At 43.5% G+C, this 15,614-nt stretch overlaps 1 protein-coding gene across 1 annotated transcript in view; it reads right to left on the bottom strand.

Moving 5' to 3' along the window:
- Positions 1-10,668: 10,668 nt before the first annotated feature.
- SND1 (staphylococcal nuclease and tudor domain containing 1) overlaps positions 10,669-15,614 on the bottom strand; it is a 1,401,087-nt gene continuing 1,396,141 nt past the window's right edge. The window contains exons 23-24 of the mRNA XM_063926687.1: positions 13,597-13,641; positions 10,669-11,233 (exon numbers count right to left, since the gene is read on the bottom strand). Of these exons, the coding sequence (XP_063782757.1) occupies positions 11,168-11,233; positions 13,597-13,641 (111 nt within the window). The 3' untranslated portion in view covers positions 10,669-11,167. The remainder of the gene's footprint in view (positions 11,234-13,596; positions 13,642-15,614) is intronic.

Raw genomic sequence — 15,614 nt, 5'->3', positions numbered from 1 at the left:
ACGTGTTTGTGCGCGCATCTGTACATCCACTGCCTTTGAGAGCATTGTGTGAGTAACAATTCTTTAAGAGCTACTAAGGAGCAAATAACATTCCTATTCTGAAAGATCTTATAGTAGTTTACTTTCTGCAAGATGTGTATTTCTTCTGGTGGCCCCAAGCATGTGAGCAGATGGACGCAGATCTTGCTGCGGAAGCAAGATCTGCGTCCATCTCTGAATAACCCCCTCAATGCTATGCATGCAATCCCTGCAGTCCTGATCCAAAGTAAGCAACCAGGAGAACCAGCCAGTGTCACCAGCAAAGAGGTGCTGCAGCAGTTACAAACACTAGCCAGTGTCCCAGGTGGTTGTACAGATTCTCTTCCTCCCATCTCCATGGTGCTCTGTGAAAACAAACAGTAAGGGTGGGATTCAATTATTTTCACCCCTTTCCACACTTGTTCTGTTTCTACCCTCACATTGTATCATTATTTCAGCTCGTTACCCCCGGAGTAGCGAGGCACCCAACCCTTTACACAGTAAACCTGATTACTGTGGGCGCAATATGCGCGATAACGGAGATCATTTTAGAAAGGAAATTGGGCGTGATATATCATTTGAATCTCACTTTAAGTGTCTGGTGACCGAGTAACACTAGTAGAAGTTTGCAGCAGTAGCAGCTTACTGATGGTTAAAAGAAGCCCCAAGGCAAATCTGTAAGAGATCAACCTGCCGACATGGTGGCCAACCAATACTATCACATAGACGAGTTTACAACATTTTTTTTGAGAACACATTTTGGAAAAATAGACGTCATATGGTAAGAACTTACCGTTGATAACATGATTTATCTTATGTCCACAGGTATCCACAGGATAACATTGGGGATATGGTTGAGCAACAGCGGAAATGGCACCAACACGGTCACGAGCTTTCTGGCCTCCCAGGATGCATCGGGCTTCCCCATATAATCCCGCCCACTGACTCGGTCAGATCAGTTCTTTCCACAGTGATTTAGGCAGGAGCATCAGGTAGAAACCTATTTAGGCGATAAGAACACACATGCATACCCTTCCATACAAGAAGGAAGAGGTTTAGTGATTGTCTAGATCAGGGGTTCTCAAACTCGGTCCTCAGGACCCCACATAGTGCATGTTTTGCAGGTAACCTAGCAAGTGCACAGGTGTATTAATTACTCACTGACCCATTTTAAAAGGTCCACAGGTGGAGCTAATTATTTCACCTGTGATTCTGTGAGGAGACCTGCAAAACATGCACTGTGTGGGGTCCTGAGGACCGAGTTTGAGAACCTGTGGTCTAGATCCTCAAATCAGGTGCGTCAGGGTGGGATCCCTGTGGATACCTGTGGACATAAGAGAAATCACGTTATCAACGGTAAGTTCTTACCATAACGTCTATTTCTCTGCCTGGGTCCACAGGATTATCTACAGGATAACATTGGGATTCCCAAAGCCAATTCTAGTGGTGGGGACGCTCCTGATTACCCAGGAGGACCTTTCGCCCGAAGTCTGCGTCTTGAGAGGCAAAAGTATCCAAGGCATAATGTCTAATGAATGTGTTTATGGAAGACCATGTAGCTGCCTTACAAATCTGTTCTGCTGAAGCACCCTGTTGTGCTGCCCATGAAGGACCTACCTTACGTGTAGAGTGAGCAGAGACATTAGCTGGAGTAGGGAGATCTGCATGAGAATAAGCTTCTGATATTACCATTCGGAGCCATCTTGCCAGCGTCTGTTTACTAGCAGGCCATCCTCTTCTATGAAATCCGTAGAGGATGAAGAGAGAATCTGTTTTCCTGATGGCACTAGTACGATCTATGTAGATTCTTAAAGCTCAGACTACGTCCAGCGACGCTTTTCCCGCAGATAGTCCCGATACCTGAAAAGCTGGGACTACAATCTCTTCATTCAGGTGAAACTTTGACAGCACCTTTGGAAGATAACCAGATCTTGTTCTGAGAACTGCTCAGTCTGGAAAAAAACTTAGGAAAGGAGACTTACACGATAACGCTCCTAAATCTGACACTCTTCTTGCTGACGCCATTGCCAGTAGAAAAAGCACTTTAGCCGTTAACCATTTAAGATCTGCTCTCTTAAGCGGTTCAAATGGAGGTCCCTAGACGAATTTAAGAAATAAATTCAAATCCCAAGGAGCTGCAGGAGGAACAAATGGAGGTTGAATATGTACAACTCCCTGAAAGAAAGTACGTACATCCTGTAATTCAGCAATCTTTCGCTAAAACCATACAGTCAATGCTGATACTTGAACTCTCAAGGAAGCCACTTTCAAACCTTTATCCAATCCTGCTTGAAGGAAATCCAAAATCCTGGATACTTTGAAAGATCTTGGATTCAAACTTTTTCCAGTACACCAATGAATATAGGCTTGCCATATTCTATGATATACATGAGCTGAAGAAGGCTTTCTTGCTCTAAGCATAGTTTGGATTACTTGTTTCGAAAATCCTCTCGCTTCTAAGATAGAGGTTTCAACAGCCACGCCATCAAAGACAGGCGATCCAGATGACTGTGGCAACAAGGACCCTGCGTTAACAGATCTGCACGTTGAGGGAGCAGTATCGGTGCTTCCACGGACATTCTTAGCAGATCTGTGTACCAATGACTTCTTGGCCAAGCTGGAGCTATTAGAATTATCGCTCCCTTTGCTTGCTTTATTTATCTCACTACTCTGGGTAACAGAGATATTGGAGGGAACAGATATGCCAGATGAAATGTCCATTCTACTGACAGTGCGGCTACAAGGACCGCTCCTGGGTCCCTTGTTCTCAATCCGTACCTTGGAACTTTGTTGTTTAGACGAGATGCCATGAGGTCTATCTCTGGTAGACCCCCTCTGTTCACTAATGTCTGAAACACTTCTGGGTGTAATGCCCATTCGGTTTCCTGAATGGCGTGTCGACTGAGAAAATCCGCTTCCCAGTTCAGAACACCTGGGACAAACACTGCTGACAATGCTGGGAGATGGAGCTCTGCCCATCTTAGAATGGGAGTTACTTCCTCCATCAATCTTTTGCTGTGAGTTCCTCCTTGATGATTGAGGTATGCTACTGCTGTCGCATTGTCTGAGCGGATCTGGACCGGTCTTCCTTGCAGACTGTCCTTTGCATGAACTAGAGCCATGTAAATGGCCCTTATTTCCAACAGATTTATTGGTAGGCGACTTTCCCTTGCGGTCCATTTTCCCTGGAACCAAAGGCTTCTGAGTACCGCACCCCAGCATCTGTTGTCAGGACTTGCCACTCTTTTATCCAAAGGGTCTCCCCTTGTTTAAATGGTCTGTCTGTAGCCACCACGCTAGAGACCTTTTTACGTTTACTGGAAACTTTATCATCTGCTTATTTATTGTCCGATGATTTCCGTTCCATTTGGTCAGAATAAGGTGCTGCAATGGTCTGGTGTGGAATTGCGCATATTCCACCATGTCGAAGGTTGATACCATCTGAGCCAACAGTCGCATTGCTGCATGGACTGACATTGTCTGGGCGTGCAACGCTTCCTGAGCCATGACCTGCACCTTGACTATCTTTTTCTCTGGTAAGAGAACTTTCTGTAGGTCTGAATCCAATATGGCCCCCAAATGAACCATCCGCTGTGACGGATTCAGAGATGACTTTTCCCAATTTATGAGCCACCCGTGTCTCTGTAGACAAACTATTGTCTGTTGAAGATGGCTCAAAAGTAAATCTTGCGAATGTGCTAAGATTAACAGGTCGTCGAGGTATGGGAATATTCTTATCCCCTGTTTGCGCAGACAAGCTGCCATAACCACCATGATCTTGGTAAACACCCTGGGTGCTGTTGCTAGCCCGAAGGGCAAAGCTTGGAACTGAAAATGTTCCTGGAGGATGGCAAACCTGAGGTAACACTGATGAGACAGTGCTATAGGCACATGTAGGTAAGCATCCTGTACATCCAGAGATACCATGTAATCTCCTGCTTCCATGGCCAACATTATGGAGCTTAATGTCTCCATGTGGAACTTCGGGATCCAAATGTATTTGTTTAACATTTTTAGATTGAGAATTGGTCGATATGACCCATTTGGCTTCTGGATCAAAAATAGATTGGAGTAAAACCCCTGTCCCCTTTGTGATGGAGGTACTGGGACAATCACACCAGACTGCAGTAATTTTTGGACTGCTTCTTGCAGGGCATTGGCCCTCGACTCTATATGACATGGGCTGGTGCAAAAAAATCTTTGAGGAGGCTGCCTCCTGAATGGGAACCCATACCCCTGAGATACCACCTTCTGCACCCAAGCATCTGTTGTTGACTGCTGCCATTTGTGTGCAAAATGAAGGAGTCGGCCCCCAACCCTGGAATCCTCCAGGCGGAGGCCTGTCTCTTCAGGCTGATGGTTTCTGTTCAGGCTTGGAAGCTGGCTTTTTGCTAGCCCACTGCTTCCTACCCCTGGTTTTGAACTGGAGTTGCTTAGACTCCTCCTTAGCTTTCGCTTTGCTTTGCCAATGAAATGAGCGAAACTTTGAACCCTTGGACTTAGGGTTATAAGTAGCCGGAAATCTGACCTTCTTTGATTCAGCCTCTGATTCTAGGATATCAGATAATGGTTTCCCAAACAATATATTACCAACGAAAGGCAATGATTCCAATTCTTTCTTGGATTCCGCATCTGCTTTCCAGGTAGGTAGCCAAACTGCTCTGCGAGCGGCTACTGTCAAGGCTGAAGCTTTAGAAGCAACTGTACCCATATCAATTGCTGCTTCTTCTAAATATTGGGCAGATTGTCTTAAACGTCTTAAAAGGTACTCTTGCTCCGAAGTAGAAGAGATGTAATTTCCTAGTTCCTCTATCCATTTGCCCATTGCCTTTGCTACCCAGGCCGAAGCCATAGCAGGTCTTACCACTGCTCCTACTAGAGAAAATAAATTTTTCAAAAAAACTATCTACCCTTCTCTCTGTGACATCATTTAGCGAGGTAGATGACAGTGGTAAAGCAGATTTATGCACAAGTCGCAGAACATGTGCATCTACTTTTGGATGAACTTCTCTTTTCGAACAATCAGCAGCTGGAAATGGATCATGAGAATTCCATCTTTTCGGAATCTTATATTTCTTACTGGGCGTCGCCCAAGACTCATCCATCATTTCCGTCAGTTTATCTGACGCTGGGAATTCAGTTTTCACTGATTTTGTTCATTTAAATACAGGTGCTTTAGATTTTAACACTGTTTTAGCTGGCTCTTCCAAAGAGAGAACAGCCTTCACAGCATTAATAAGTTCAGCTACATCCTCTGAACAAAAACTCTGCGACTGATCATCATATGGAGTATTTGAATATACTGTATCATCATCTGTTGTATCATCTTGTGTAGTCTGCCACATAGACGCATCTGTCTTCGTCTTACCTGTCCCTTGGTTGCTTGTAGAAGCTACTGGAACCAAGCCGTAGGAAGGGAGCTGCATGTATGGGTTAATAGTGTAACCTAACCCTTGAGGTGGTGCTACCGGAGCTAACCTTTCCGCTATTGAAGATCGAGTCTTTGCGGACATATTCCATGGTGGCTCTGTTGGTGGTTGAACCAAATCTTGTTTTTTACTTTGCTGAAAAGCAAAACAGTTCGCACACAAGCACTCATAAGTGACTAATTGTTCCACATCAATCAACCCTGTCTTACAAGATAAGCATGTTAGGGATGTAGGAGTGCTTGATTAATTCTTCTCGTCACTTTTGCCGCTCACAGACATGGTAATAATCTGATAATGACTACACAATTTGTGACTGAAAATCACCTATATGAGTATATAGAAGTGAGATCAATCTGACCACAGCCGTGCACCTGAATTGAGGATCAGAACAGGACTGACATTACACAGAAAAGTCAGCACTCATACTAGCAGTCAGTCACATGTTAAAGCATTAGACATTGTCATATGAGAATACAACCCCCATTACAACTTATAAATAAGTAGGAAAATTGTACTTTTGTTTTTAACTGGTTCTTTTTCAACATAACATGCAGAAAACACAGTAAATACACAGATCTCATATGCAATAGGTACTAAAAATGAACAATTCAAACTAACAATTAGAGAGAATTTTTAGTACTGTATACCCTTCCTCTGGAGAGCGGGATACAGGGAGACTCACCACACTTCCATATCCAAGCAAATGCGCTCGTGAGACGCTGAGTGGATTCAGACGCTACTGATGTACACTACCGCTCTTGATAACGGATAACGGACACAGTCGCTCCTGCAGATACGGACGCTCAGCGACTTTCACGTGCATGCAGACGCTAAGGCCTGTGACTCGGTCTAGACGGGATCTCTAGTGTACACAACCGCAGCGTCTAAGCTGCGACCGAGTACCCTCGTGGTAGCTTCTGAGACGGAAGTGAGGTCATTCAGTTCATGGACGGGAGACGCGCGGAAACTGGTCATGAACTCAGAGGAGGGGTGGCCAGGAGAGCGTCTGAATCCCCCTGTTGACTTAAACCCTAAGGACCGCGGCCTCTACCTAGTCCTGGCACCTAGCCCTAGAGCGTAGCGCTGTCACACTCGAGATGTTCGGCGCATCAACACACTGTTTGTAGTCTCCACCAATACAGTGTAGCTGTGTCCGGACTCCCCTAGTAAGAGGACATCCATAGACTTACCATCCCCCCATGCTCCGGCCACAGCCTGGTTACGTCTGCTGGACCTGCTAGAACATCCGACACAGACGCCCGTCGAGACAGCACTATTACCGCAATGGTAAGCGTTGTTGCGACCCGGTGGAGAGTTGTTGGAGCGAATATTTCCAGTATGCGTTTAAGACGCTGTTAAGAAAAGTCGCTCAAAAAAATATAGTAAGTCTATAAAAATAAAATAATAAAAGCTTGAGGCTGCTTTATTCACAGCAGCCCTGTGACCATGCGGCTTCCTGCCGCACCAAGCAAAAAACTGATCTGACTGAGTCAGTGGGCGGGATTATATGGGGAAGCCCGATGCATCCTGGGAGGCCAGAAAGCTCGTGACCGTGTTGGTGCCATTTCCGCTGTCGCTCAACCATAATCCCAATGTTATCCTGTGGATAATCCTGTAGAGCCAGCCAGAGAAAGAAACCATCTTAATATTTAACAGTGGACAAACCAGTGCAAGAATAACAGATTAATGTATGTTATACAAAACACAGGGTTTACTCAGTAATTCTAGGCTATTGGATTAGATCCATCAGCTATTGATATATTTCTAAACAAAACAATACACTTATGCTGGGTACACAGATGATAAATTGGATGATTTGTAATATTGAGCCGAACTGGAATGACAAATCGTCCACATTGTATACTGTGTACGCATTACTGCGCATTCCAGTGCATCGTTCCTCTTCTCATCTGCTGTACTGCACAGCAGATGAGAAGTTATCTAACCATTTTGTGCAACCCAACCGTATAGTGTTTTAAAAGCAAACGATATATCTTTAACAATCAAACGATGCAAGATGTGTCGTCCAGTCATTTAAAGGATTGCAGTGTGTGTATGCACTATATTGTTTGCTTTGGTGATGAATGAAAATCCGGATGAGCACTGTCATTTGCACATCATCTGATGTGTGCCCAGCATTACACTCTCACTGGTACGGAGTGCATTAGACTGGATAATGTTGGCTAAATGCTGCAGCTAAGGGTGGATCGGTCTACCACAATTCCTAGCAGTTTATGTAGAGTGTACCTAAAAGGAGATGTTAAGTATTGAACCATGGAGTGTAGGCTTTTTAAATGGAAAGGCTTTATGAAACATTTAGGGGGGTATCCAATTGGCAGCGGTTAATTACGGAGGCCAACTTTCTTTCAGGGGATTGTCCAATTAGCCCTGATAAACTGGTGCGAGAGGCGGATGCCTCCGGCAGGCGAAACCAAATCCGTCAAAAACGAGGCTGTTTCTACTGAAAACACACAGGTTTCACTGAACCTGTGTGTTTTCGTTAGACAGTGTATTTTTTTTTTACAGGCAACCAAATTGGATAGCCTGTAAAAAAATAAAATACAGGTGAAACATCAGGAATAGCGAAAAACGTCTGATTTTTGCTCCCAATGTATCTTCGTCTGTAATTGGATACCCCCCTTAGTTAGAGGGACAGGTTTTTTAATCTGTAAACATATTCTACTGTATAATGTGATTTAATTTCCTATTCTATACAATGTGAAGCTGTTTTCTCTTTACACCAAACATTAGATTGATTTATTCTGCTCAACTACCTGATAGGATTCATGTCATGTACTTGGATATCCTGTATTTAAGCCATCTGTAATTTTTCTACCCATGTGTTTTTTGTTTTTTTTCTGGTAATACTTAATGATGGTACTAAGGACAAAATCCTGTAATGGACACATAAAAGACTGAGATGACAATATGATTAGAGAAATTACCTCTTGAAGAGATCTAAATTGTTTTAGACATATCACCATGGCAAACTAGTTCCAATACCGTTTCTAAGCTTGTCTCTTCAGTAATTGTAAACACGAATTCAAAACACTCCTAATAATAATAATTAACAGAGGTATTAACCCATTGTGTATTATATAGATCGTATTCTGGGTTTGACTTCTATTTTACAATTTTATAATGGAGTTTAACATACCCAATGATCATATGTATATTTAATATCTTTTACTACAGTATCACACAGGGCGCAGAGAAGGGTGGGTAGCGGGTATAATTACCCAGGCCGGGCTTGTTAGAGAGGCCCGAGTCTGCCACACCCCCCTTACTTGGCAGCGGTGGGTCAGGAAAGGCGTATTAGCACCGCAGCAGTATTCTCTGCCAGCACCTGATGTGGGGGGAAAGTGATTGTCCCTCCTCTGGATATGCTGAGGGGCACATAGCAACCTATCTTGTGACAATTAAGATTTTTCGGTAGGGGTGTGGTCACACCTCTGTGATTAGGCCATGCCCCTGCATTACCCTAGCCTGGCACAGCTCTTTACACCCCTGGTAATACATGGTCTACCAGTTTAGGTAATAGCAACAAATTTATACACCTATAAACATAAAAGTCTTGAGCTACATTATTGAATATAGATATCTATTGAAAGTTGTATTTTAACTACGTTATAAGTGTGCCCCAAAAAGGAGTTATCTTCTGTCTTCTCTGCAGAAAGACTCCTTTCTTTTCATGTATTAATTACAAAATTCTCTGGGAGACCAACAACCATTTAGGCGCGCATAGCCGCTGGCGCTGAGATTATGTTGTTCCATCATTTTGACGGGCTGGTAACTAGTAACATACGATTTCTCATTAAATACCAGCATACTTCCCATTCTTTAAGTTTTATGGGCAAAGTCAATCATGCACGGAAGCCTCCGGGACTGGCCTGTTGGCTTCCAACTCCAGAAGGCAGAGTCACAGTGTATGGAGGTGGAAGCAGATCTGCCTACTGCACCAGGCAGAAAAATGCACGATGAGGACAACTGAATCTGCCCTTTAATGGTAACATTATAGATGTCATCTGAAAATCCTTTCTATGTAAACAAGTAATATACACTACTCCTAACGCCTCTGAGGAACGCTACCAAGTACAGTGTGGGGCTTACCAGAGTCAGTGTGGGGTGAGACTGGGGTGATTAGTAAGAACATCCTACTAGATTTTAGGCATGGTGCTTCAGAACACACATCATACACACACAGCTATTAGTATCTAATAATATAACTGTACTCATGTATGTAACAAGCTATGTGTGGATGACATTGCTGTATATGATTGCACTTTGCAGCTTGCTAGTGTTCTGCTTTTTCATATTGTATGACAATTTCTTAAGAAAATACATTCAAGCCACATTTTGTAACTACGCTAAGTGCTGTGTGTGCAGGTAATGCCATGCTGTGAGGACTGCTGTGTGCAGCTACTATTTATCCACTGTAAAGTCCATGGATGATGCGTCATAGCTTCCTAGAGTGATGTAGAGGTGCATGGAAAGCATCAACAATAGACCAGAAGGTGGAGAATCAATGATTTGGATGCTCAGAGCTAATCCCATCTATATTGTGTGGGCCTCCAGCTGAGGGAAATTACCTCCAATCCACATCCTCTGAGGCCTACAGAACGCACCCTTTTCTGTTTATTTCTTTGTATAGTTCCATGCTCTTTGCATACTTGTTTTATTGAGTTGCACGGCATTTGTGCCAAAGCTCCAACCAAGGAAGAGGTCAGCATTTAATTAACAATGAATGCACCTTGATTGCTGTACAGAGTGTTGATTTATGATAATACCCTATAAACGTACCTTTCAGTGCACTGATTAATAGAATTCTTCAACAATTAGGATCCATCAGATAGATTCAACAAAGAAAAAGCGGTCAGATGACAGGTGCACTGGACAGTCACTAAATTATATTATAATATGTAACTTTAATTTATAGCTTCAGAATTATTTGACATTACACTAAGTAAATTTAGGAAAATCAATAAAAGTTAAATTTTAGAATATCCGTTAGAAACACCTCAAAGTGCATCCCCTTTTACGTCAAAACCTTTAAGATGTTGACTTCTGGTAGTCGGTAAGCACCTTCTAATCATATCAATAACTGTCCATTAGAATTTGTATTTTGGGAGTTGGATAATCTTTAACAACATACTTCTTATGTATTATAATTAGGATCTAATAAGCCCTGCATCCTGCAATTTACAGATGAAAAGAACACAAATGATTAGAACGCTGTTATTTATTGAGCCATTAAATACACAAGACAAAACATATGACCCTGGACATCGGATAAAGGAGAAAAAAAAATGACATATTTGTAAGGAATTTATAGGACTGGACAGATAAAATCTCGACAATCAACGTTTAGGACATTATTTCAGGGCTCAGGACTGAATTACGAGGAAGTAGTACAAAACTAATGTCAGCCCATGATTATGCATTTTCTGTAAATAAAAAAAATAAAAAAACAAAGTTAAGATAAAAATTAGCAGTTGATGCATGAACCGTATGCGCAGATTCTAGGAAACTGGTAACTGATGTAAATGCTGTCTCGGATGGATCCTGCAGGCTCCCTCCAGTGTACAAGATGTTAGCTACTGGAACAACTCTCCTCAGCCTCTGACAATGCAATGAGATGGGACTTCTTAGAGGAGGAAGGAGTGCGAGATGGGCAGTAGGGAACAGGGCGGGGTCTCGGTCATCTTTGGAATGGCATCTTTCTAGCGGCTGTACCCAAATTCATCTGCATCATCAGCACGGAAGTCTCCATAACGCCACAGGTTCAACTAAACAAAAGAAAAGGCAAAGATAAACAAAATATGAGACGAAATTTGGCAATAAAAAATGTGCTCTGCTAATTTTATATTCACTTCTGATAGGAAAGCACATCGACATATCATGACCACTAAACTTTCTAAGCAAGAAGTGTGGTGTTCAAGAGGCACTTTTAAAGTTTGAAGACCACTATCTAATGTAACTCCAGTTGCAGGGCCGTAACTAGGGGGGGCTAAGGGGTCACGTGCCTCGGGCGCCGCAATGAGAGGGGCGCAAAAAACTCCAACCAGTACCCCCACCGCAGCGATCCCCTCCCACAGCCAGCAGCAGCACTGAGGGCGGCATTGAGGGTATATGCACTGTACCAATTGCGGCGTCCATAGATCTAATAAGCAGCAGCAGCCGCCCCCGCATTAACGAGCTGCTGACTGCCCGTAACTGCAGACTTGTGTGAGCAGCATAGCAGCAGTACCTGAAGCCCGCCCACTTCCTCCAGCATGGTGGCCGCTCCCACCCCTGGGATCAGCCATCAATGTGCTTCTAATGTCCCTCCTGAGGCTCCGCCCCTCCTCTCTGAACAGTGCGGCTGCCGGGTGGGCCTGTGGGGAAAAGTGGACGAGCACTGTCGGAAGAAGGCTAGCAGGACCGCGGCTAGCAGGGGCTCATCAGTTCAGCAGTCGGACCACACAGTTGGCCACACTGGTAAGAGTAATGCTCCAGCAAACCTGTGCTCTTCCCCTCCTCTATGCTCCGTTCCTGTCTGAGGCTCCGAGCACCTCTGCCCCTGCCCTGCTCTCTGAGCACCCACTGTAAATTTCTGTCTTCAACAGTCACCAGTGTATCTATGTCACCACAACCCCCCTCACCCTAGTCACCAGTGTATGTCTCCAGCCCCCCCAACACACGCGTATATGTCCCACCAGGCCCCAGTGTATATTTCTCCATGTTCCCCTTTTGGTCGTAGTGTGTATTTATCCATGTCCCCCCTCCCCCAGTCACCAATGTGTATGTCACTATGTGCTCCTCCATCATCTCCATGTCCCCCTTCCCCCTCCCCCAGTGTGGTACATTTCTATGTTCCCTTATCCCCTCCCGTAGTCACCAATGTGTATGTCTCCATGCCCTTCTCCTCCCTGTCACCAGTTTTTACTTCTCCCCCCAGTCACCAATGTGTAAGTCTCCCTTTCCCCAGCCCAGTCACCACTATGTTAATCACCCCCCACCACCACCAGTCACTATGTCTCTATATCCTCCGTCCGGCCGACATGTGTCTGTCCCCTTCCCCCAGTAACCAGAATGTATGCCTCCATGTACCCCCTCCAGCTGCAGTGTGTAGGTCTATATGTCCACCCCCCCCTTCCTCTTGCCCTGCATCTCCTCCAGCCACCCCCTTTTTTCTTCCACTTGTCTCTTCCTCACCGCCTTACCTTTCCTCCATTTCTGCTGAAGGCGATGGAGTCCCACTGACCTACTAACAGAAGCAACAGGGTACTGTCGGCTGTCAAACAGATCCGCCTCTTGGCAAGAGCAGTGTAAACTGGGACCTGATGTCATGACGTCACGTCGGGGCCAGACGTAGAGAGGGAAAAGCAGCTGTACACAGCAGCACCACCGTCCAGGAGTGAGGAGAAGGATGCCACCGCCATGGGAGATAGACAGTGACAGCAGCTGATGGTGAGTCTTTTGAAATATTTTCTATAAAAAATAGGTTCTATACAATAATAATAAACACTTTAATATTCTCAATGATTTCATTATATTGGTAGCTTAATATTCCTTACAGTTTAAAATATCAAACCCTATATCATATATTTTGCTACTTTAAACTCTAATAATATGCTACCAATATAATTACATAGAGAATATTAAAGTGTTTATTTTTTTTATAGAACCTATTCTATTGTATATCTCTCTCGGCAGGGCACACACCAATCTCAGTGTAATGAGACTAAGGTTGCACTACTGCGTGGCGTAGCTTGAATTTATTTCGTTTATTTTTTTATTTACCTATTACTTTTTGTCATTTTTTAAATTCTCATTTATTAGTTTATATATACATATTATAAATATATATACACACACATATATATATATATATATATACATATATATATATATATATATATATATATACACACAGTTTTATTTTATTTTATTTCTTTTTTTATTGGGGAGGGGGGGGGGGGGGGGGGCATATTACTGACTTGCCCCGGGTACTGAAAATCCTAGTTTCGGCCCTGCCAGTTGGAACACCTACATCAATATTTTAGAAGATCACTCTTTATGTTGGAGCAGAGTGTAATTTTAAGACTCGACCACTGAGGCCAAACAGTGTTCCAAGGACATCAGTGCCATTCTACAGTAACGTACTTACCCGTGCAGCCTTTGCAGATTCCTGCGCATTCAGATATTCTGCAATCTACAGGAGACAAATAAAAAAAAGAAATATAAAGATGCACACAATGACAAGCAATAACGTTCGCAGTGGTACCAAGGCCTTGTGAGTGCATCATATACAGTAAGCGGAACTCCTTGTGGAATTTAACAGCAATCTGCTGTGATACCAGAAATCTGTACATCTATTGAGAAGAGGTTATTGTGTCAGGCTTGAGCATGTGAGGCTCAGTAGAACGTATAAGCCAACACATCCCCTGATTGCAGAGCTGTAACTGAGCCCAACAAAGCTACTGATTACAGAAGCTTGCAGGGGAGACAATTTGGGTTTGCCAACAAAGAAAGCCAAGAGCAGAACATGATCTGAAGAGCTGAGCATTTAACCCATGCTTTCTAGAATGGGAAAGAATATTCTTTAGATTGTCCGTAAACTGTATGTGTAAAGGTAACATTAACGGGAATTAGAAATGGAACTAAAAAAAACCCTGCAGAATAGTCAGCTTCCTTGACCACAGCTCCTGGCTGCAGGTTTTACCATTTTCTGCTTCCCAAAAAAGTACACACTTTAAATCATGGGTCTTCAACCTGCGTCCCTCCAGCTGCTGTGGAATTACACATCCCAGCATGCTCTGCCACAGTTTTGCTATTAAGGCATGCTAAAACTGAGGCGGGTCATGCTGGGATGTGTAGTTCCACAGCAGCAGGAGGGCCACAGGTTGAAGACCCATGCTTTAGATAGTCTATATAGAATGTTTTAAATAAAAACAAACAGAAAATTGGTTGACACATTTAATAATCCTATTGTTTATTAGGCTAACTGACCTGTCTAGCATGCTAATTACAGTATGACTGGTGCCTTCCACATGCTCATCAGCGCCCTCTACCAGTGATATAAATTAGTGTGGAACAGAGGGCTGCAGGTGGAAAGACTGATTAATGCTTGCTCTGCTACTAGAACCATTGCGACAAGTTCTTTTCTATGTTTAATGATTTCAAAGGGTAACACTGGCTGCAAAACTAGGTTTGCAGGTTTTGTTCTCCGGTGTGTGTTTTTATATAGTAACAATATATTGTAATGACACTCATGACTCTATAAGCAACAGTAAAACAAAAACTGTAAAAAAAATAAGTTACTGTAAACCAAAAGTTTTTTGTTTTTTTTCTATTACTTATTTAAACCAGGCTTCAATGCCATGATTATATACACAGCACCTTAAAAAGTTCTTGGGAACACCAATCCCATGCCAGTGCATCCGCCACAGCACTGCAATGTATATCACAGTACAAGTTTTAAGGGCCCCCATACACTAGAACGATAATGCCCGATTTAATACGATTTCTGATAAATCGGATGAAAAGTGGCAAATCAGATGTGTTTTACATCCGATATTATGCGCGGTCCCGTGAGCATCGGATCGGAGCTCCTAGGTCATTAGTGTTGCACTCGTGATAGGTCGGTTCCCGCAGGCATGGCTGGGATTGCATAAGATACACTGTATGCAAAAGGACCGCATACGATGTATCCTATGCGATCCAGCCGCCCAGGAGGCTGCCGGGTGGTTCAAGGGAAATCGTATGCGTCATGAGGGTCCGACATGTCGCTGTAGTGTATGGGGCCCTTTAGGGAATGCTACATGCAGAATTGAACTTTCATGTACACTTCATAGTACATAAAGATCCCAGGGGCAGATGTATTAAGCCTGGAGAAGTGATAAATAAGTGATAAAGCAGTGATAAGTGAAAGGTGAAAGGTGATATTGCACCAGCCAATCAGCTCCTAACTGTTAATTTACATATTGGAGCTGATTGGCTGGTGTGTTATCACTGCTTTATCACTTCTCCAGGCTTAATACATCCGCCACCCAATACCTGCTCTATTTTCAGTGCTAGGCATGCATTCACACTGTACCACAAACACAACCAGAAATCTGAACAGGATACGGTCATTAGGTCGACCACACTTAGGTCGACTTTCATTAGGTCAACCACTATTGGTCG

The sequence above is a fragment of the Pseudophryne corroboree genome, chromosome 6 (genome assembly GCF_028390025.1).
Source record: "Pseudophryne corroboree isolate aPseCor3 chromosome 6, aPseCor3.hap2, whole genome shotgun sequence".
In the NCBI taxonomy this organism is placed as follows: Eukaryota; Metazoa; Chordata; class Amphibia; order Anura; family Myobatrachidae; genus Pseudophryne; species Pseudophryne corroboree.
This window is presented reverse-complemented; position numbering and strand designations above follow the sequence as displayed.